Here is a 23,236-nt window from a genome sequence, read left to right as displayed (position 1 = left end):
TGGAAGAGGCAGGGCTTCATGGAAGAGGTGGAGGGTCGACAGGGATCGGGGGGAGGGGTCCAAGCACCCAGGGAAAAGAGGGGAAGTCAGTGCCTATGCTTGCTACTATAGATGTCACGTCCCTATACACCAACATCCCTCACAATGATAGTGTAGCTGCCTGCCTCAAATATTTACAAAACGGACAACCCTCAGATATCCACCCCAAACACACTGCCAGACTCATCTATTTCATCCTCACCCATAATAATTTTACATTCAACAACAAACACTTTGTCAAAACCATGGGTAAGGGTTCCCCAATAGGCAACCTCTTCATGGACCACCTTGAAGAAGGATTTCTGGACAAATACACCAGGATCTGTAGGACACATCCGAGAGAGGTCGATATTATTTGGACAGACGGTTTAAACCAGCGGTCCCCAATCTTTGCCAATGACGAGCGGAAACGCCACTGATAAGCGGCATCATCCAGAGGTGTCGGCAGCATTTTGGCAGATACTCGTCCACCGGCCAGCACGCAGACGCACTTGGACGCCCTGGCAGGCAGGACCGGCGCTAGGCGTTTGAGCGCCCTAGGCGCATGGGCATTTTGCAGCCCCGCGCGCTGGTCCCCCGGCTCCGCAGTCCTGCCTGCGGACGGTTGGCGGATCCCGCAGCTCCGGTGGAGCTGTCACAGTCGTGCCTGCGGGAGATCCACCGCAGCCGCGCGAGCCGACCGTCCGCAGGCACCATTGCGGCAGCTCACCAGAGCCGCCTGCCACCCCCTCCAGCAAAATGCCGCCCCCTAATAATGCTGGCGCCCTGGGCGATTGCCTAAGCCGCCTAAATGCAAGTGCCAGCCCTGGCACCCCCAGGCACCGCACTAGGGACCTCTGGTTTAAACGCCCTCATAGATTTCCACCACAGCTCCAACTCCCCCCATTCATTATACTGTCTCTGGAACCCCCCACACCAGCGTCAGCCTCCTGGGGCTGAGGCGGGAAAGGACCGTGAGGCAAAGCGAAGGCCGAGGGGACCCGACGGAGGCGCTGCCCACAGACAGGTAACACGTGACTCGGGAGAGCTGCCGAACTCCGCTGTCACCAGGTGTAGGCGGATACGGATCAAGTCACTCAGTCTGGCTGAGGACGGTTGGGCCCCGCGGCTGGGCTGGGCCGGGCCCCGGCTGGCAGCGCGCGCTGGGTTACCCCGGGAACCAGCGCCTCACAGGACGCGCGCTCACACCACACTTGGCCGAACCTGACCCCGACCTTTCTTAGCCCCACCCTTCCGTGTTCGCATGAGCCGCTCTGATTGGCTGGGCTGCGCCGAGGTTCGTTCGCGGGGATTGGCTGAGGCTCGGGGTGACGTAGCCCGGGCTCCCTGGCGGTGGGGGCGCGCCGGGCTGGGGCAGTAGCCGTTGGCGGCCGTTGTTCTCGGGGCTCGCGCTCGCTCGCCGCGATGCCGCTGGAGTTCGAGCTGTGCCCGGGCCGGCGGGTCGGGGGGGCCCAGCCCTGCTTCATCGTCGCCGAGATCGGCCAGAACCACCAGGGGGACCTCGCCGTCGCCAAGCAGATGATCCGCATGGTCAAGGTGCGCGCGGCCGAGGCGGGGCCCCGGACCGACCGGACCCGGGCTCTGCTGAGGGGGAAGGAGGAACTAGGGGGCGGGGTCTCTGTGGGGGACGGGCTGCGGGAGCTCTAGGGGCGGGGCTCCTGTAGGGGGAGGGGTCTATAGGGGCGAGGGGTCTGTGGGGACTGGGTGGGGGTTGGAGAGTGCTGGGGGCAGGGGTCTGGGGAGCTGGGGGGAGTGAGTGGGGGTTGGAGGACACTGGGGGGGAGTGAGTGGGGGTCGGAGGGTGCTGGGGGGAGAGGGTCTGTGGGGAGTGGGTGGGGGTTGGAGGACACTGGGGGGGAGGGGTCTGGGGAGCTGGGGGGAGTGAGTGGGGGCTGGAGGGCACTGGGGGGGAGTGAGTGGGGGTCGGAGGGTGCTGGGGGGAGAGGGTCTGTGGGGAGTGGGTGGGGGTTGGAGGGTGCTGGGAGGAGGGGTCTGTGGGGAGTGGGTGGGGGTTGGAGGGTGCTGGGAGGAGGGGTCTGTGGGGAGTGAGTGGGGGTCGGAGGGTGCTGGGAGGAGGGGTCTGTGGGGAGTGAGTGGGGGTTGGAGGGTGCTGGGAGGAGGGGTCTGTGGGGAGTGAGTGGGGGTTGGAGGGCGCTGGGGGGAGGGGTCTGGGGAGCTGAGGGGAGTGAGTGGGGGTTGGAGGGCGCTGGGAGGGAGTGAGTGGGGGTTGGAGGGTGCTGGGGGGAGGGGGTCTGTGGGGAGTGGGTGGGGGTTGGAGGGTGCTGGGAGGAGGGGTCTGGGGAGCAGGGACCCTGGGGGAAGTGAGTGGGGTTGAAGGGCACTTGGGGGAGGACTCTGTAGAGGAGCAGGAGTGCTTGGAGAGGAGCTAGGCTGCTGGGGACTCTAGGGGTGCGGGGAGAGGAGTGGGGCAGGGATGCTGTGTTGAAAGGTCTATCAGGGAGCAGTGGTGTTAGGGGCAGGGATGACCCCAGAAGCCCTGCAAGGGGATGAGGTGTCCTAGTCACTGCTCCCTGCAAGCAGTGAATTTCAGCACCGCTCCCCAAAAGCATCACTGCCTTCCCGTGTACCCTCTACAGGGATCAGGGAGCCCGGGGAGTGCAGGTCAGTGAGAGGGTTGGCACAGTGGAGCTCTGAGCTGGCCAAGGTGCCCCACAAGATTAGAGGCAGGACAATAGTCGTCTCTCAGCTGGTGATGTGTCACATTGAAAGAGATTTATCTAAAGCTGTGTTACAGGAACACTAAAGTTAGCTCAAAAGCAGGAAGTGGCCCAGTTAACCTACCAGGGATCACATACTGTTTATGCAAGATCCTGCCTCATTCACCATATGACTGAATACATGTGTGGAGCCATTTGTAATTCTAATAAAAGTATCCATGAAAGGCACATTTGCCACTATGTCCCTGTCAAATTTTAAGTTTTTCATCTCCCACTGAGATGCCAGAGCTGTTTTTTTTAAAGCTGCATTCTTAAATAGAAAAATAGCTCATTTCCTCCACTATCTGCAACTGAAAACATCTGAACCATTTTCCCAACTTAAAAAAAATTAATCAGGGATTGAACAAATGTGTCAGATTTTAGCTAATAAAGCAAGAGATTGTAAAAAATCTTATAAGAAACTGAAAAAGGTCTATCTCCCTATACTATATATGTTAGTGTATGAATGATTGCTGTCCACTTGGCACAGCAACTTTTGACTTATATTATTTTAGCTGAACTTCCAAACAGCACTCTTTAGTGAGGTGAACCCCTGTGATTTACCAGCTGTTCTTTCTCTCTTGATGTTGAACTCAGTGGAGTTGGGTTACTTTATATATATTTTTTTCTTTAAAGGTTGACCTACAGTCAACCTCAGAAATTTCCTTGACTTCAGTACCTATAACAGCAGCTATTAGAGATTAGCAGGCTGAACTTGGGGGAGAAATACGAGCAGAATTTATTTGGACGCTTGACCTTATGTAAATCCTATATACTGGTTTTAGAGTCCACATTTACAATAAAGGTTAGATTGAGCAAATCCAAGCTAATAAATCCCCAGATGGGTTTTATTTTTCCTTCCAGAATCATTGGAACTTGATATAATTGGAAATCTTGTTAAAATTACAAAGTTACATTAGTAGTTTGACAGTTTATTTATATTATATAGTATGTCTATAGAGGATCAGTGTTTTCCTTATTAAAGCTGATGTTCAGTAAGGAAATAATTGATGTGATTAGCTGTCAGTACACATACATGGTTTTAAAAAATGTTTGTCTTTGTTGCATGCGATCCTAAATTATTTTTATGGACACCCTCACACAATTACTTACGTTAGTTCTGTCAAAGATAGGAAGACACTGTTATTTTCAGTCTTATTTTCACGTATGAGAATGTTAGCCAGACTGTTACTTGAGTTCTATGTATTTCTTTTCAGCAGTACTTACAAACTGTAGATTCAGTGGCACCTGTCTTGTGCAGATTCTGAGATGATGATATGTCTTGCAGGAGTGTGGAGCAGACTGTGCCAAGTTCCAGAAGAGTGAACTGGAGCACAAATTTAACAAGAAAGCCCTGGAGAGGCCCTATACCTCCAAACACTCCTGGGGAAAGACTTATGGAGAGCACAAGCGCCACCTGGAGTTCAGTCATGACCAGTATCGAGAGCTACAGAAGTATGCAAAGGAGATAGGCATCTACTTCACAGCCTCTGGCATGGATGAGGTACATGAGCTGTAATGGTACAGAAAGCAAAATGCAATTCTTGCATTAATACAGTTGTAGTGTTGTATAATTCATATGTAAAACTAACATCAAGGATCTAGACTCTAAATTACAAAACAAATGAAAACTAGAGCCAATGTATAACTTTTGTCTTTAATCAGTCCCATTGTGTGTCAGGGCTTGTCTACACTGGCACTTTACAGCGCTGCAACTTTCTCTCTCGGGGTATGAAAAAACATCCCCTTGAGCGCAGCCAGTTTCAGCGCTCTAGAAGCGCCAGTGTAAACAGTGCATCAGCGCTGGGAGCCGCACCTCTCGTGGAGGTGGGTTTTTAGAGCGCTGGAAGAGCTCTCTCCTAGCGCTTTGCCATCATTACACAAGCCATGTTAAAGCACTGCTGCGGCAGCACTTTAGTGTTGCCGGTGTAGACTAGCCCCCAATTACAGTTGCATGTTTCCTACCCAGTGTCCCCCAAATACATTTTCTAATATGCTGAAGTGCCTACGCACAGTGGAGCAAATTAAAGAAAAGGCCTCATCCAGAACTCTGAATAACTTGCTCTTTATCAGTTTAAACCTGGTTACAACAGAGTTTGGCAACTCTCCCATATTACATGTTACCATCTCTATGGTCAGCACCTCCTTTCAGGTTTCTTCAGCCTTCACTTTGCATCAAATTCCTTTCCTGTCAAAGCCCTTCTCATCTGAGCTCCTGCTGCTATTTTGCAATTTTCTGTTTGCTACCCACCATGCCCCCTTTCCTTGACCCAAACCACAAAACTAATGGTCCCTTTTGTTGTCTTCTCCTACTCTTTGGTCAGGAATCCTTCCATCCAACTCCCTCCTCCTGAAACACCCTGATCCTGTCTGACGGTCTCTCAGCCACTCTACCTTCAAGTCCTCTCCTATAAACACATTTTCTCCACGAAGCCTATAATTCATACTGCTTCCATCAAAGGTGTGTTTGTGTATAAAGAAATAAAAAAAGCCCTCTGTAATCCTCAGCTGTTGTGCATAACGGACCTCAGCAACTACATAATCTTGATGTTAACATAATCCTTTGAACATGAGGTATAGCTGAAGTCTGTTAACTGGAAAATTTGACAGATACAGTCTTATTTTCAGTGGAAGTACCAGATAAAGTTCAAGGATTACTTTGCTTTTTCAATTTTGGTTAGAAACAGATGAGCATAAGTACTGCTGTGGGTCTCTTCATGCTGCCTTCAAGTCAAGGAGGCTTGCTAAATAATGGATATTGAACTTTTACATTAACAATCCCCCATGTGCTCTTACATCCGGGATTTTAAAGTGGAATTTTTTGAAGAGAGACTTTCGAAAACCCCACCTTTCATTCTTTGGTGTTTGATCTACGAAGTGTGAAACGCTTATCATGAAGGGCCAAGCCACTTCAACTCCCAATGGCTAGCTGAAGTTGCTTAGCACCTTCCAAGATTATTTCCTTTTTTACTTTGGATACTGATGTCTTGTGACTGAGGCAGCCATCCTAATTTAATTGACAATATTGGCCCCTGAAAATGCATAATATATTTGCCTAAGAAGCTGCCTGCAGGTCTCATCATGACTAATGTGTTTTCATTGTAAATGCTTCATGCCGTGAAATAATTTTTTTCAATTAGTAATATAAGCTGAACATAACTAAATGGAATTTTGTGCTGTAGAAGACGTAGAGTTAAGTTTTTAATGATATGAGGAAGAAATTTTAATTAATGTAAAGTAAATAGAAAGGAAGTGAGTGACTCCTTTATTTACTCTATGTTCCAATTTTTAGTGAAGACAAAACAGAGTCCCAGTGAACCACTGTGTGTACCGTGTGCGTCATTCAAGGTTATTTCCCGTTCCTTGAATCTCTCCCATACGACTTGCCAACTTTTCATAAGAAATGATTCACAGATTCCAAGGCCAGAAGGGACTATTGTGATCATGTAGTCTGATCTCCTGAGTAACACAGATCATAGAATTTCCCACAAATAATTTTTAGAACATATATTTTTAGAAAATGAGCACAGAGTTAGAAAATAGCTGTTATGCTTAAGAAGGGTTGGGCTCCATATCTCTTGTGTATTCTCTGGGGGGAGCGATAGCTCAGTGGTTTGAGCACTGGCCTGCTAAACCCAGGGTTGTGAGTTCAATCCTTGAGGGGGCCACTTAGGGATCAGGGGCTAAAATCAGTACTTGGTCCTGCTTGTGAAGGCAGGGGGCTGGACTTGATGACCTTTCAAGGTCTCTTCCAGCTCTAGGAGATAGGTATATCTCCAATTATTATATATTGTTATTATTCCCCAAGCCCTTACAATGGTAATGGGGGGCCACAAATCTAATTTGTTTATTTAGTTCAAATAATTATGAAGATCCACAACAGCATAAGCACAAGAAATTTGATTTAGCATCATAGAGGCAGGGCAAATTAGAATAGATCACAGTTGCTTTTGTCTTTCCTCTTTCTGGCAGAAATCCTAGACCCAGATCCTGAAAGATATTTAGGCACCTAACTCCTGTTAATTTCAGTGCAAGTTTGGTGACTAAATACCTTTTGGGGATGTGGGCCTTAACCTCTAAATAAACGCCGTAACTACAATGAATTAGTTGCAGAATTTGCTGTCCTTTCCAGCATTGACAAAGTTGTATAGCTATTCTAATGTCTTCCCAAAACAGAGCAAGCATGGAGGAGTTTTGTAACAGCTCTGCTGATTAATGGTTTTATTTTTAATTCCTCCAGTTGACTCCTCTACTTAAAGAGGCCAATTACAATTGTAATGGCAGTCATTGCATGATCTCTGATAATACCTGAATTATTTTGTCTGCAGCATGTATGCTTTTAGAAGAGGGTTGAGTATATTTAACATTTCGAGAAGCTGTTGATATTTCACGTGTTCTGGTACAGCTTTATATTTATCTTCTTAGTTGCATTTATAAAAGTAGAAGTATCTTCCTATTTAGGGTGGCAACATTTTTTCCAGAGGCCACTTAACAGTTCTGAAGTAATTTCCCCCATAATATGAATAATTTTTTCTTTTGCCATCCTCTAACTACCGAATAAACAGCTCTTCTATACAATTATAGAACCTCTCAATAATTTTGAGACTTGTAACATTTTCTATTCTGACTTTTTTTTATTTAAAAATTAGGGGGTAGAGGGGATCCCCTGTCTTTAGAATGAAAGCATTCTATAAATAAAAGCATCCACCTGGTAGTTTACATCTGGGCCTCCAGAAAACAAAGTCCTAAGAGAGGAGTTGGTCACTGGTTCAGAAGGTTGGTGATACCTTTCACCTTTTTGGGTCATTGATTCAAATCCAGCGCTGGCTGAAAGTTGTTACCATTTGATGAGTGAAATGAGTTGATCTCAGTCCATTCCTAGTGGACAAAGGTCACAAAACTCACCAGCAAGCTCCCCATAAACCAAGACACACAAACTCAAAGAGGGACCCAGACCCTCTCCATAACAACAGGTGCAAAACCTGTAGACATATCTCTACTGCTATGATGATCAATATCCCCCCACAGCACACCATTCAAAATTCTTGGGTCCTACACATGCCTATCACGACGTGTGTTATATCTCATCCAGTGCACTAAATTCCCCTGTAACAACTATGTGGGTGAAACCGGACAATCACTATGCTCTGCAATGAATTCACACAGAAAAATAAGTCAAAAACACCATATTACCTCTGGGTGAACACTTTTCACAAAATGATCACTTCATATCTGATCTCTCAGGCCTCATCCTCAAAGGGAACGTGCCTAATACCTTCAAAAGACATGCCTAAGAGCTTAAATTCATAACTTTGTTAGACACTAAAAATCATGGACTTAAGTCAAAAAATCCCAGTGTCTTTATTACTACAACAACCTGTAACCCACTAACTCTTCTTTGTCTTATGACTGTGGAAGTGTTAACTGGCCACTTCACCTTAACAGTCTCTTACAATATGTTAACTACATATGCTAAAATAATGTTTCCACCTTGTATTCAGCTGTGACACACTGAGTGCCTTTCCCAGACCTGAAGAAGAGCTCTGTGTAAGCTCAAAAGCTTGTCTCTTTCACCAACAAAAGATATTATCCCCACTCCCCCATATCTTGACTACACTACCACCTGAAAGAAAAATCACCAGCTCAGCTGAATCTGATTAACACCAGGTGAGAGAGGCCAAAGATTAAAAACACCTGGAAGCTGCACTACTCTGCGATGCCTAGAGGTGGGGCCTTCAGTTCATGGTGGAAGCACATGGGCAAATCTGTGTAGTGAAGTTAGTGATTTTGCTGCTCATTCTTTGGATAGCAACATGGATACTTTGATATAGCACTAAGGATCTCAAAGCAATTCACGGACAGCAGATATCAGTCTCTAGCGCTATCTATCGAGCACATTTCCTGACCAGTAAATTCAGTCACACCGTAGACACTATACTTAATCTTGCTAGACTAAACTTCTTGGGCCAAATTCAGTGCTGTTTGGGGTTTCACAGGGTTAGTCTGCAAAATTTGGCCCCATGCATTCACTATGTTGTCTCTGATCTGGGAGTGGGAAGTGATGTGATCATTGAAGTATGTGTGTGCATGGCCTTGAACTTCAAATACTTTTGTTACAATTTCCTAGTCTTTCTTATGGAAAAGAAGGTCTCAGTTATCCACTGTGGGTGATTCTTTGTTAATGTTGAGTAGGAGGGGGACTGGTAATTTTAGGAATTTAAAAAAAGTGTTCTCTTTTCATAGATGGCGGTCGAGTTTCTGCATGAACTGGATGTTCCATTTTTTAAAGTAGGATCAGGGGACACTAACAATTTTCCATATTTGGAAAAAACAGCAAAGAAAGGTGAATGAATGGTTTTATTTTTGACTGTTTTATTAACCATCACTGGGTCCCAGCCATTTCCCTCCCACTTGAGACAACCATCTGAAAGTTTCATTAACTTCTCAATTTCAAGTTATGTCTCTTTGTGAATTCCTTTAGATATGGTCTGTTACAGCTTGGCCCAATCTCTCTCTCTGAATGGACCACCAGTCTGTTATGCACGAATCCAACTGCTGGATCCCACATACTTCTATGCCCCTGGTTCTAGCTCTGGGTTTCTCAAGCACACTCCCAGGTGTAGAGTGCATGTCTAATATCCTTGGGCAGCGGGACCCTGCAGTCCAGCCATGTTAGACCCCAAAACCAGTGATCTAGCTCTCCCAAGCCCCAGTTGCTTGGACATGTTCCATCCAAGTGCTGCACTGAGCTTCTTTATTAACCCCTTAAGTGACAGCATGGCAGGAAAGCAAGGAACACTGGCATAACAACGGGATTTCTTAATCACAAACAATTTACTCTTAAAGGACAGTAGAGAGATATAGATCTTTAGAAAATAACAAACAGTCCTAAATGCAGTGCCCCCCATCCTATGAGTCCTGGGTGTGATCAGCATCCATAGGCTAGTCAGCCTGTCCTACCTCTTTAGCCTGGTTTTCTTGTATGTCTCTATAGTCTGGCCCCTTTCTTAGAGAAGCTCCCCTGTTTTAAAACAGTCTCTGTTCCTCTTTTTCCCACGTCCTTTAGCTAGGAGTGTTCTGGGTTCCAGCTTCCTCCCTGCTTTCTGCCCTCTTGGCTTAGAGCCCGTGAAACAAAATGGGGTTAGCAATTTAACACAGACATCCCCCCAACCTGTCACAGCATCAGTGTTAGCAATCAGGCACACTTAACGTAATGCATCTTTAAATAGAATGCAATTGCTTGCAGTGTATTTTAGCATTAAGTGAAAAACAGACATGGTGTTTTTGTTGCTGGCATAACATTTTCTAGTTTAACTAATTTCAGACAGCAAAATGAAATCCTTGAGAAATGCTTAGGTGTTGTGATCTAGCAGCTATGCCGTCTAAGGGATTGTCTACACCCACAGTTACTCTGGTTTAACTAAAGGTGTGATTTTTTTTTTTAAACTGATTTAGTTAAACTGGTGCAAAAGGCTGTGTGGATACACTTAGTTTAGTTTAACCAGCCTTATATTGTTTTAGCTTAAATCAGTTTGGAACAAGTTTCAGCTACATCAAAATAAGCTACTCTTGCACTGAAATAGCGATAGTCAACATTTTGCACTGGTTTAACCAAATCTGTTTAAATTCACATTTTATGTTAAACCAATCAACTTTCATATATAGATTAACCTTAAGTCATGAAGCCTTGGGAGAAAAATGACCCTGTTTGTTTTACCGGCTAGGTCGTCCAATGGTAATTTCCAGTGGGATGCAGTCAATGGACACGATGCACAAGGTTTATCAGCTTGTGAAACCGATCAATCCCAACTTCTGCTTTCTCCAGTGCACCAGTGCTTACCCTCTTCAGCCTGAAGATGTCAACCTCCGTGTGATAACGGTCAGTGAATCATATGTAATACACAACGTATAGGGAAGGCAAGGCACAGATGAAATAATGCACTTTTACTTAGATTTCTAGATCTTGGTGATGCTGGTATTTGCTGCTAAGGGGGCAGAAATGTCATGTTTTTCTAGTTCCTCTAAGGGTCAAAGTAAAATATTCTGCTGGAGCCCTGATCGGCAAAATTTGGCATCAAGGAATTTGATTTAGTTATTACCAGTCGACACATGCACACTTAAATAGTGCTGGGTGTGAAATGTGCATGGAAATATTATCTTGTGCCTGCACTCTAACGTGGCATAAGACAAAAATGTGTAGGCAATCAGACATTAAGAACCTAGATTAGATAGTAGGTCAGGTCAGAAAACTTCTAATTAAAAATATTTCCAATGAAAAGCAGGAACATGACTAAAATGCATCCATGCCCTGAGGCAGTATGCTCCTGTTGGTAGTAGGCACATGGATATTTGTGATTACTAAGGATACTGCAGTAAGAAAAAAATGTTTGTTTGCAAAACTGTGCAAAATATTTAAGCGCATGCTTAACTAAATGCACATGAGTGGCATTGTTTTCAGTGCGACTACTCACTTGTGCAAATATAAGCACTTTTAGGATCAGGTCTGAAGTATCCTCGGCTGCAATGTTACATGTGGTGCTTTATTTTAAAGTTAATCTGTATCCAAAGGATTTTATAGACATTTTTAAATTGGTTCAGTCCAGTTGACTTTTGGATGGGAACAGAGAAACATTATTAGTGTAACCCACTATCTTTGGGGTTTAGGTGCTGATGGATACAAATTAACTAGGAAAAACACCAAAGAAGTTTTAAGGTACAAGGAGCCTACCCTTCCTTACTCATGCTGCTTGTCCCAGTGAACCCCTTAAACAAAATCAGGCTAGTCAGTAGTGCAGCGCAGCCAGTTTGTGTTAGCTGAAAGCAGGATTTACCTGTTAAACAGCCAACCATTTGTTTTATGACACTAGTCGTCTGTATATTCACTTAACAGTCATTGTTACATTTGCTCTCTGTGACTCTGGAATTGATATCCTTATAATTCAGATCAACTTTGTTGTCATTCAGGCTTATCAGTCAGCCTTTCCAGATATCCCCATTGGCTATTCTGGACATGAGACTGGCATAGCCATTTCAGTAGCAGCAGTTGCTATGGGTGCTAAAGTATTGGAACGCCATGTGACTTTGGACAAAACATGGAAAGGAAATGATCACCAGGCATCCCTGGAGCCGAATGAACTGGCAGAATTAGTGAGAACAATCCGTCTGGTGGAAAGAGCAATGGGGTCTCCAGTCAAACAGCTCTTGCCCTGTGAAATGGCCTGTAATGAAAAGGTAACTTTCCTTTTGAATTCACATGTAGCTAAAGGCCAACTAGACTGAAAACTAATTGTTCTTGGTTTAGTATGTAGGAGAAGCAACTTGCAAACTGTAACTGCAGATCCTCTTCTACTCCCATTAATATATTTCCTTCTGCCTTCCCATCCCAAACCCTTGATGGCAGCAACAGCATTCATGTGTAGACACTGCTAATGCTGCAGAGTTTTTCTTAGCAGACTTACTACCGCGTATAATTCATTCATTAGTTTTGTCAGCATATAACTATTTCTGCTGACAATCTTGCCAAGGTGGGCAAGTGCAGTGCAGCTCCACTTAACCAAAGGTTGGTGACAGTGCCCTCTGGTAGTCAGGCTAGAGCCTTAGGCATTCATAGACCTCTTCTCTTCTAGTAACCTGACCAGTCTTGGGGAAGGCAGGAGGCTCTCTTCACTGTAACTAGAACCACCCCCGTCATTCACACTTCTGAAAGGATTTGGATGACACCTGTGCCCTCAATACAATGTGGCATTCAGCTGTATTTACAGTGAAGATTTCCATACTAAAACATTTTCACTAAACTGATTTGAAGTGAGTGCATTTCAAAGTAGAGCAGACAGGGGAGAGGAAAGTCAGTGAGTTTACTTTGCAGCTGGTAAGAAAGACCTGATTTTCAATCTTTCGCTTGTCCTTGATACTTTATGAATTAGAATGGACTTGGTTCAATAAACTAACCCTCTTCTGTTGGTATTTCTGTAGCTGGGGAAGTCTGTGGTGGCAAAAGTGACTATACCTGAAGGTACGGTGCTGACTCTTGACATGCTCACAGTGAAGGTAGGAGAACCTAAAGGATACCTCCCAGAAGAAATTTTTGATCTGGTTGGCAAAAAGGTCAAAATAAACATTGAAGAAGATGAAACAATCACTGAGGATGCAATAGAAAATCATGTTAAAAAAGTGAAATGCTAAATGTAAGCATTCACATCTGTATTATTCATAACATGCTGTGCAGTACAATACTGCAGCCATACTCTTTGGAATTAATAGCATGGTAGATTAAAAATGAAGGGATTTAGGTATGAGAATCTGAACAGAATTTCTATTTCATGTTGGCAAGAATATTTTCTGCGAACTCACATGAAATTATGAACCCAGTTTTATTAAAGTTGTGTAATATTGCGTTAAAAAAGGATATAATCTTCAACATCACCAAAGAGCCCGTTCAGAAGTGTCTTGTTTGCTGCTCATTGACAGGATATCACAGTAATGGTTAGCTGGGTGAGAAGATGTGTGTGGGTTTATTTCAGTGAACAGTAAGTACAGGTTCCTTTTGGGATGATCTAGATCTAAGCTGTCAATATGCGCATACCAATCTCAGTTGCACTATCCTAGCAGAAACTTCTCTCATTAGACAATTATGCAGTAAATATTCCTGGTGGCCATTTTTTTTCTTATAAACACCTTTCAATCAGATCATCTGATGCTAGAGACTGGATTACATAAGAATGGCCAGACTGAAGGTGAACCTAACAGGTAATGATGATGTGAACTCTCTCCTGCCATCCATCTCCACCCTCTGACTGGCAGAGGCTAGGGACACCATTCCTTACCCATCCTGGCTAATAGCCATTCATGGACTTAACCTCCATGAATGTATCTAGTTCTCTTTTAAACCCTGGTATCATCCTACATCCAGCATCTCTGCTCCACGGTGACAACTCCTTTGTGTCTCCCTGCCACCTTTCTGCCCTTTGGTCTGTCGCCACCCCATCATCTCCTTTACAGTGAGAATTGCAGCCTCCTGCTGCAGCAGCCCATGCGTCTCGCCAACTTGTGCACTTACTAATTGCTGCTGCTTTGTTCCTGCATGAAGGAAGCAGGGTTATAGGCTAGAAGAAATGGCAGCTGTGGGCTGCAGGTCACACACTCTTCAATGACTGTAATAACTGAAGCAATACCCTATTAGAATTCATTTTAATTAACTGATAGCAGAAATCATTTTTATCAGTGATGGTGATAGAACGTTCTGCCTTTATGACTTTAGGTATCTGGGACACCCTGACAACATAAGCAGAGCTGTGGGCTGCTTAATGTTTATTTTAAACGTACTACTGCAGTGCCAGGAGACTGTATGGCTATTCATTTAAGATGGGAAGAGGTTGTTTCATTCAGCTTCTTGCTTAAATTGTATGAACTGTGATTGTGAGCTTCAGTTGATGAAGGGTGCTTGCCTTAATAGAAGATGGCACTAAATGATTGTTGAAAGAAACATTTTTATTGAAAACAAAAATAAATCAAGTTTGTCAAATAAAAGCTGCTACTTTGCCATTTCATTTTAAAGAGGAGACCTAGCCTTTGCATTTTTCTTAATAGCCCATGCACAGATGAGAACATTAGTGTAGGTGTGCCTCTGGCATTGGAAACCAAGGTGTCTTCTAGGCCTGTGCTCTCACAAGGTTAGTGAATACAGTAGTTAAAGCAGTACAGGTGGGTCTACACTAGAAAAAGGACTTCTCTGGATACAGTCTAAGAAATCCTTCTGAATTTTAAGTATTACGGATTTGGGAAAAGAACAAACCACCACTCTTATGCACACGCAATTTTAAGAGCAACAGTCAACAACCTGCTTACATGTGAGTGTGGTAAAACACTGTCCTCGTTAAGCAGCACTAATTGAGTGCCTTTGGAAGTGAAAGCTAGAGAGAAATTAAAGGAATATCTCCCAGCTCCCTAAGCTCTGCAATGGAAGTGACAATGTAGCTAGACTCTAATGTGGAGATGGTCCTTTTCCACATGCCTCCGACTTCCAAATAGGGAGTGATGGGGGCTGTACAGCATCATAGTGCTTCCTCCCACACTACCCTGCTAGTATATGGGTGAAAGGTGGCCACCTTCAGACCTGCTGCAGTCTGCATTTCTGGAGAAGGAGGCAGCTACAGGAAGTTTGACTGTAAAACAGTAGGACAGGCTTCCCCCACTGGCCAGTGTGCTGTACTACTTAAATCAGTTCAAGTCAAGCTCTAGTTACTGGACCCCAAATAACACTAGCTAGTTAGTGTAGATATAGAAGTCCTCACTCCAGGAAAATCTGAAATGAGTTTTAGGCAACAATGAAAACAACCCTTTGATTGTTCTTGGAAGTGGATGAAGCTTTTTACCCTGAGCGATTGCGGTTACTGGATCTGTTCTCCAAATTCAAACTGAAATAACAAAATTAAACTAAAAGTTGTATCCTACATAAGCCAAGCTCAGAGTAATACCTATGCAAGATGGTAATCTCTCCAGCCAGCTGGAGGTAAGGTAGTAGTTTAATAAAATGGACTGCTGGCTCCTGTTCCAAATGTCAATTGCATAAACTATGATGGCTATCATGTAATTAAAATGGAACTGTGTTCTATTTTGTAAATCACAATCCACTACAAAAATAGTGTAAAATTGCTTTAGTCTTTTAGACACCCTGAGGAGGATTCCTACAATTCCATAACCTGAAGTGTCATTCATAAATGGCAGAAGAGCACTTTGAAAATACAATCGTGTAAAAATCACTTATTTATAATAGTATCTTCTTAAGTATTTGATCTGACAAAGACCTGAGTATTTATCTGTACTAGGTACTAAGAATCACATGTTAGTGATCAGTATTGAGTCAGACATGTACCTGTAGCTAAACCCTTTAAAGCTTTACAGCATGGTTGCTGTAATCAGCGAGAATTAATTTATAACTCCTTTTAAAGTGGTTTTACATACAAATAATTGAAAAGCAGGCTCCAGTTCATGTCTTTGTCTCATCACTTCCTAAGTCAGTTTGCAGATTGTTATTGCACCTTCCCATAGCCTAAGTGCTGGGTAAAGAGGCTCCGTGAACTTGCAGCGGAATGTATGCAGGTGGACCATACCATCCGTTACATTATAGAACGAGAGGATGCCAGCCTCGTAATCCAGGAAAACACCAATTCGTTCTGGAACATCATCTATCAGGATCAGGGTCCTCTCTCCCTTGTGAAATGCCCAATATTCAAGGTCAAACCTTTTTATACACCAGGATGCTCTGTTCCACCCTAGTCGACAAGTTTCGGAGTCTCCATGTCTCTTGATGGAAGGGTATGCTGCTCCAATCCACCATCCTTGTCCAGCGTGAAGCACGTCCACCTCCCAGTAATGGCTCCCAGAGAAGAAAGCATCTTTGCTCAAGACTTGCCATAATTTATCAAATCTCTGGGGGCTAGAAGGGTAAAATTTCCTCCTCCAGCTGCAGCTTACTGTAAGACGATCCTCAGACAAACTCAACCTGGGATGAAGGCTATCGTATTCCAGGGTTGGAGATCTCGCATCTAGAACCAAAACCATAAGTACGTTACATGTAATTACTTGAAACTTGCATGAGTGACTAATAGAGATCTCTTGAGACAAGTCAGGCCTGATTCTTATGAATGATGGCAAGTCTATCAGACGGCTGAAACTGACTGGGGTAGAGGACTGTAACTTTGTTGGGAAAATGCAACTAAAAAACAGGGTTGGGGGGAGAGAAACTGCATTTTTGATTACTTGTAGTTTAAGAAACTTGTCAAGGGAGAGGTCCTAAAAACAAACTATAAATCAGTGTCCTGTTTCTTTACATACTGGTTTAAAACATTCGTAGTAAAATGTAACCAAGGAAAACTGCTTTGCATAAGACTGGAGAACACGATATCAGGGAGAACCAAATTCAGTACATTTAAATAACAAAATAATACTAACTATTGCTGTAGATTTTAAGGACAAGTTTATTTTTCTTAGAACTGATTTTTCTACTTCACTCAAATAAATAGCTGCAGATGCCTCATGGAAAACTAAGTAAACATTCTAATTAGTAATGGTTTTGCTGCTGCATGCCATATTTTCTGAATTATTTTTCCTCCCTGCCTCCCTCTCTGAAGATTATCAGGATATTTTGCTTGTAAATAGGATATATGGTCTTTAAACATCCACCTGTCCTTCAGTGTCACACATGACAATACTGTGATGACATATTTGGGCACTGATGGTAATAACTAGTGATAACAGAGTCATTACACAGTACTTTTCATGAGCAAAGGCCAGAATAAGGGTGTGAATTTAGATCAGCTGAAGATCTGGCCCTAGATTTCAAAGCTGTCTACAAAAGTGGGCAAGTATAATTTTTCTAGTTGTATAGAAGGGGAAACTAATACAATATGGCTAAGTGAGGAATAAACAGCAAGAGCTTGTGTTTTATGCAAACAGCCTTAGTAATAAAGAATAATGACAGGAAAACAGATTTTTTTTTTGTACATACACAATAGTTATACATACACATTGGAAGAATCAGGTCCACAATGACTTTATGTAGTTATTTACACCAGTGCAAGCTGAGTCCAAAGTGGGTGTGATACTCTACCATTCTGATTTAGTGGTATTTTACTTCAAATTTGCAGTCAGTACAGGTGCAAATGGCTAGAGCCAATTTGTCACTTCCTTGTACAAAGTATGTGTTTACATATATGTATATCAGTGTGTTTTCCAAAGTGAAAGTCTTTTACACTGTCTGTGAAAAAGTTAGGCCTTGTCTAGACAAGGAAAGGTGGTCGAGTTTAGGTTGGGCTTAGCCAGCTCATGTTAGCTGCTTTGACGTTTTTCCTAGCCTAGTTAAAGCCTCATCGGCCCTTACTTTAAAAAGCAAAATGACAACTTATTAAAGGTGTTCGCCCAAAGCAGCACTCCACACGTTCTTAGCAAATTACTTTGTCCACAAAGCCTTGAGTGATAGTTAGAGACACAAGTGCTTAGAATTTTTAACAAACTGGATTCTTTGTGATTTGATCTTTATATATTCACCCATATGTGTGTGTTTGAACTGTTTGTTTCCTGTTTAGGCAGTGAATTCCTTGGGGTGAGGGTTGTGTCTTCCATTATGCTCTATACAGGGCTGAACACAATCAGTTGTACAAGCCTTGTAGGTTAGGGCTCACCTGGGATGTGGGTGACCCAGGTTCAAGTACCTGCTCCTAATCAAACAGAGGAGAGACCAATGTATAGAAAGAGAGAGCCTGAGACATTAGGTCTGGTATAAGGAGCCTGCTATGAGGCCTGAACTAAAGTCAGGCCCTGTTACAAAGCAGATGCCTGCTTGCAGGTTCAATATCTGATACATGAACTTGGCAAGAACAGGGCTGGCATTGCAAAAACACAAGCACTCCTAGGCACTAAGTGTTCACTTTTAAACCCATTCCAGAAGGATAGTACTAGAATACCCCGATCCAAGGCTATGGTGTAAACGCACTCCCCAAAGGGGACACACTGGATGGGGTCAGGGTGGCAGGGTGAAGGATAGAGATGTTTTGATTGAACCCACATGTACAAGGTAAAGGGTGTAACTACGTCAGAGGGGCTGTGATAAATTAAGGCAGGGGGGAGCTCTCTTTTATGGACCCCCAGCCAGGCCGTTAGCTATAAAATCCCTGTTGGTCGCTGTTCTCTACTTCCTTTACCTGTAAAAGGTTAAAAAAGCCCGTAAGTAAAAGGAAGGGAGTGGGCATCTGACCAAAAGAGCCAATGGGAAGGCTAGAACTTTTTCAAATTGGGAAAAAACTTCCCCCTTTGTCTGTCTGGTTGTCCTCCCGGAGAGCAGGGACTGGGCTGGAGCTATGCTGTAAATGCTTGGGCTAGGTATGAAAATCATCAGATCATACCTAGAAACTCCTAATTTGAAACCACAGATATGTAAGTAGATCAGGAAATGTCTAGGAAGACGCAATTAGGTTTCTCTCTTTATGTCTTGTGGACTCCTTTGTGCTAACTCCTGGTGCTTTTGTTTTGCTTGTAACCTTTAAGCTGGACCTCAAGAAGCTATCTTGATGCTTAATCATTGTAATTGATCTTTTTTTAAACCTAGCAAAAAGCCAAAGTTCCAGATGTATTTTCTTTCTTTTTATTTTTAATAAAATTTACTTCTTTTAAGAACAGGATTGGATTTGTGTGTCCTTAAGAGGTTTGTGCCTATGTTGTTTAATTGGCTGGTGCAACAGCTAATATCCTTTGTTTTCTTTCTCAGCAATTCCTCCCTGGGGGGCGGGGGTACCCCCACAGGAAGGAATTCCCAAGTGTGCCTTCCTGGGCTCTCAAAGGGGTTCTGCATTTAGGTGGTGGCAGCATCTACCCATCCAAGGTCAGAGAGAAGCTGTAACCTTGGGAGTTTAATACAAGCCTGGAGTGGCCAGTATTAATGTTTAGAATCCTTGCGGGCCCCCACCTTCTGCGCTTGGAGTGCCAGCGTGAGGAACCAGGCTTGACAGGGGCAATACCTAACTTGTTTGTATCAGTGTATAAAAGAGGGGTCACAGAGGGAGCGTCTTTGTCCAGCCGAGGGGGAGTGGAGAGTCCTGCCGCTCACTGAGCCAAGTCCATTGTCGCAGGCATACATGTCTTAATATCCCCATAATCTACCGGGTGCTACTACCCGTGCTTCGTTGACGATAAACCTGGCTGGGCGCCTTTGCTAATGAATGGAGTCAGTGGTTTTCTTGGGCAGTTCGATCGAGGTCTGCTGCATCCGTGATCTGTGCAGTGCTGGTGCACCACACAGAGAGCACACACACAGAGCCAACAACTGACAGCAACCTGAACCCAGGTCTCCCAAAACACAGGTGCCCTAACAACCTGGCTATTCTGGCGTCTACTCCCCTACCCCGCCATGCCAACCTGAACCCGAGAGACATTCACACAAAAAGTTTTGGTTTCAAAGAATCAGCATTTTCCCACAAAAACCTTTCACAAAAAAATTCCCAACCAGCTCCAATCTTGAACACACTCTACAATAAAAAGGAAAAGGGGTTTGCACTGGGCTATCAGCATAAGTGCAGAGGAAGCCACTGCTGAATACTGTGCCTGGAGGGCTCTGTACCCCTGTTCTTCCTTTAGACACTGGTTAGAGAGAGAGAGAACAGTATCGGCCTGCAGTGGATGTTAATTGTTGCTGAATGTTTCTCTAAACAGAAAAAGAAGCTGATCCATAGCCAATATTGTTGTGCTACTGATATTTACATGGCAGTGATTTGTAAACCTGTTAAAACTTCCTAAATAAATAAATAGTTATAAAAAATACATCTACTGCAATTCCTCTTGGCCGTCTCTACTGCCATCCAATGATGAAACACTGATGACAAAAAGAGACTGAACTGGCTTCATTAAGTTGCACAGACCTACCAACCAAGGCCCAAATGTGGGATGCTTTTTGTGACAGACACACCAGATGACGGAGACAAAAAAATTACTCCTGCAGGAAACATAACAAGCCGGGGGAATCCTTCACTTGGTGTAAATAACTCTCTCTAGAATCTCTGGCTCAATCAGTCTACGTTGCTGAGGTCAGTAATCTTTAGCAATAAAAGACGAAGGGATGCCAAATTTGTATAGAATGGAGGTAACTCTGGGACTAAAAGGGATGATGGCCCTCAAAATGAGAAGCAGTTGAGAAGTCTGGATCCAGTTACTCTTTTTCTAGGTACAGCTTGTAAAGTTGTAGAAAATAATTGAAGGGATATACTGTCAGGTCAAATATAGCTCGGTGGTTTGAGCACTGGCCTGCTAAACCCAGGGTTGTGAGTTCAGTCCTTGAGGGAGCCACTTAGGGATTGGGGCAAAAATCAGTACTTGGTCCTGCTAGTGAAGGCAGGGGGCTGGACTTGACCTTTCCAAGGTCCCTTCCAGTTCTAGGAGATAGGTATATCTCCTATTATTATTAAATAGGGCTCAAAATTTGAGATTAAAAAGAATGTAAATCCTCAGTTAAATATTTCCATGGGATCAGAGTGAGAGAGTGTGTGTGTGTGTACACACAAACATTCCACTGCAAGTTAAGCTAAAAATTCTAGCAAAGTGCTGAAATTGATTTGAACAAACAAAATGAGCTTGGCTGTTTTCATTCTCCAAAGGGAGAAATGCTGTTGGTTTATTGGTACGTTACTGGTGAAAGGTAAAGTGTATTATTAATAAAACTGGAAGAATTTTAATAATCCACAGTGTTATTTGTAACTAGGACTTTACAAATCCACCAGCCTGTGGAGCACTGAACACCTCCCCAAGCAACCCAGCATTGTCAGCTTTGTGTAGCCAAGAAATTGTATTTCTAGCCCTTATGATTGCAAAGGTAACTTCCCAAATGCAAAGCAAATGCAAACCGATGCAGTGCTGTCTTCCTGACTCTGCAAACACATCTCTTGAAATAGAGAGATGCCAAATGCCAATCACCCAAATCATGCGTTCAAGTCACAGCTTAACAACACCTAGCTCTGCTTATCCTTAATTTCAAATGCTCAGAGCGACACCTCCCAGTAGATTCAGTGCCTAAGCAGGATCAGTGTCTAGATGAAAAGCAGACAGCAGTATCTGACCCCAGGCAAGACAGACGTGGTGCAAGTGGAAAGAGAACTACCCAAGAGCATATCATTCTCAATAGAGAGGCTTTGCCACTGCTGCTGGATTCCCAAACAGTAACAGCTGCTGGAAACCCATTCTTCCATTTCTGTCTCGCCAGAGGCCATGTACGTTAGCCAGAGAGATCCACAATGTCATGATTTACAGGCTAATTTAGTGCAGTGCAACAGAGTTGGGATGAAGGCATCAGTCCCAAGACTGCTCCACTGATTCAGAATATGGCAGCCCATCCAGTAGGTAAGCAACACAAGACAGCATGAGCACATCCCACTCCCGATATGGCACTGACCCTCCAGTGTGGATTCAAGGTTCTGTTTCTGAGATTCATGGTCCAAAATAGGTTGGGTCCAGGCTACTCTGACCTTCTGCCACCAAGGACAATGGAATTTTTAACAACCAGGGTGAAACTTAGAAGAGCAGGAGACAGCTGTTTCTCAGTGACTGCCTCATGGCCTTGAAATTGGAGTAGCCACAAAACCCACCATGTTCCGGATAAAATGCAAAGCTCAGAACATTCCCACAACACACACTACTGATGATAATAAATTAAAGAAAACAATTTACTTCACAGGCTTCCCAGTTCCTCCGTATTCTGGGAGAGAGAGAGAACCACCAAAAAATCAACACCAAATAGGCCACATGGTGGACCCATGTCATTCTGAAAGGTCTTGTCCACGTGGGGAGTTATTCCTGATAAACTCCATGTGGGGCTGCTCTGCTGAATTTAATTAATTCACACCCTACCTTATTCCAGATTAACTTTCATATGTAGACAAGCCCTAAGAAAGGCAACTATCATGAGGGTGCACAGAATACAAAATATCTAAAGAAGCTACGTTAGATACACTAGCCAGTTCATATGCTTGCTGGTGTAAATATAAATGCTGGGTCAAGATTTTCAAAAGTGACAGCAATTTTTGTTTCCTGATATGAGACACCATAGAGGAGTCTGATTTTCAAAAAGTACTGAGCATCCCCCTTTGAAGGTGTCTCAAGATAGGTCCCCAAAAACTGAGGCATCCAAACTCAAGGTACTTCTGAAAATCTTGACCTTCGTTATTAGTTCTGGGTACACAGGAAAGTTTGGTTTAATGTTACTTACGTTTTAAAAATAACGATCGATCAACTGTAGATCGTGTTTTCAGCAATGCACCAGGCTCCTTCTTTGAAGTGGCATTAAGGCTGCTGAAAATGTCTAGGGCAGAAATGAAAAGAAGCTGTTTAGAAAATGTCTTCCCAAGAAGAACGTATCTGCTGCTTATAAGGGGAGTTTGCAGGGGAAAGTGCTTTAAATTCTAACAGCAATCTGGGCAAAGCAAATTTTCACATTCCCTTTTTCCAAGCTGATTGGCTGACAATTACTATAAATTCTCTTTACTAGTGGAAGGGGAGTTTATTTTGTACAAAATTCTACTTCCCACTCTAAGTCCATTTGCTCGCATGGATATGCATAACACACAACAGAGCCACTCATTAGAGAGTCCGGGATGCAACACACTCCACTAATCATGCTACAGGACTGAATCTCTTGTTTTTAAGCATCAAGGGGAAAAAAAACACCAGAGAGCGTATTCTCCCTATACAGATGATTGTGAAATGGAATGTAGCCAGACAGTTGATGATTCGTGCAAAGGTGATGTGATCCCTTCATTACATCACCAATAACCTTCCAGGATTCCCCACTGCTCCTGAAGCCATCCTGTTGATCATGCCATACTTGACTCAATGTTGTCTAATGCATCTTTCACAAAGGGGTCAACTCAGGGATAACTGGGTGGCCTGTGATATAACAGAGGTCGGACTAGATATCTACTGGTCCCTTCTGGCCTCATAACCAA

At 43.7% G+C, this 23,236-nt stretch overlaps 2 protein-coding genes across 2 annotated transcripts in view; one reads left to right on the top strand and one right to left on the bottom strand.

The window, feature by feature from the left end:
• The first annotated feature begins 1,369 nt into the window (after nucleotides 1-1,369).
• NANS (N-acetylneuraminate synthase) lies at nucleotides 1,370-14,282 on the top strand. The gene is made up of 6 exons (XM_050943186.1): nucleotides 1,370-1,575; nucleotides 4,045-4,260; nucleotides 9,000-9,099; nucleotides 10,481-10,635; nucleotides 11,721-11,987; nucleotides 12,729-14,282. Exons 1-6 carry the CDS (start codon nucleotides 1,444-1,446, stop codon nucleotides 12,936-12,938), a joined length of 1,080 nt encoding a protein of 359 aa, XP_050799143.1. The 5' UTR covers nucleotides 1,370-1,443; the 3' UTR covers nucleotides 12,939-14,282.
• Nucleotides 14,223-23,236, bottom strand: part of TRIM14 (tripartite motif containing 14) — a 25,942-nt gene continuing 16,928 nt past the window's right edge. The window contains exons 5-6 of the mRNA XM_050945463.1: nucleotides 22,501-22,593; nucleotides 14,223-16,300 (exon numbers count right to left, since the gene is read on the bottom strand). Of these exons, the coding sequence (XP_050801420.1) occupies nucleotides 15,765-16,300; nucleotides 22,501-22,593 (629 nt within the window). The 3' untranslated portion in view covers nucleotides 14,223-15,764. The remainder of the gene's footprint in view (nucleotides 16,301-22,500; nucleotides 22,594-23,236) is intronic.

This window comes from Gopherus flavomarginatus, chromosome 3 (assembly GCF_025201925.1).
Source record: "Gopherus flavomarginatus isolate rGopFla2 chromosome 3, rGopFla2.mat.asm, whole genome shotgun sequence".
In the NCBI taxonomy this organism is placed as follows: Eukaryota; Metazoa; Chordata; order Testudines; family Testudinidae; genus Gopherus; species Gopherus flavomarginatus.
The sequence above is the reverse complement of the archived record's forward strand: the minus strand, read 5'-3'. Positions and strand labels throughout refer to the sequence as shown.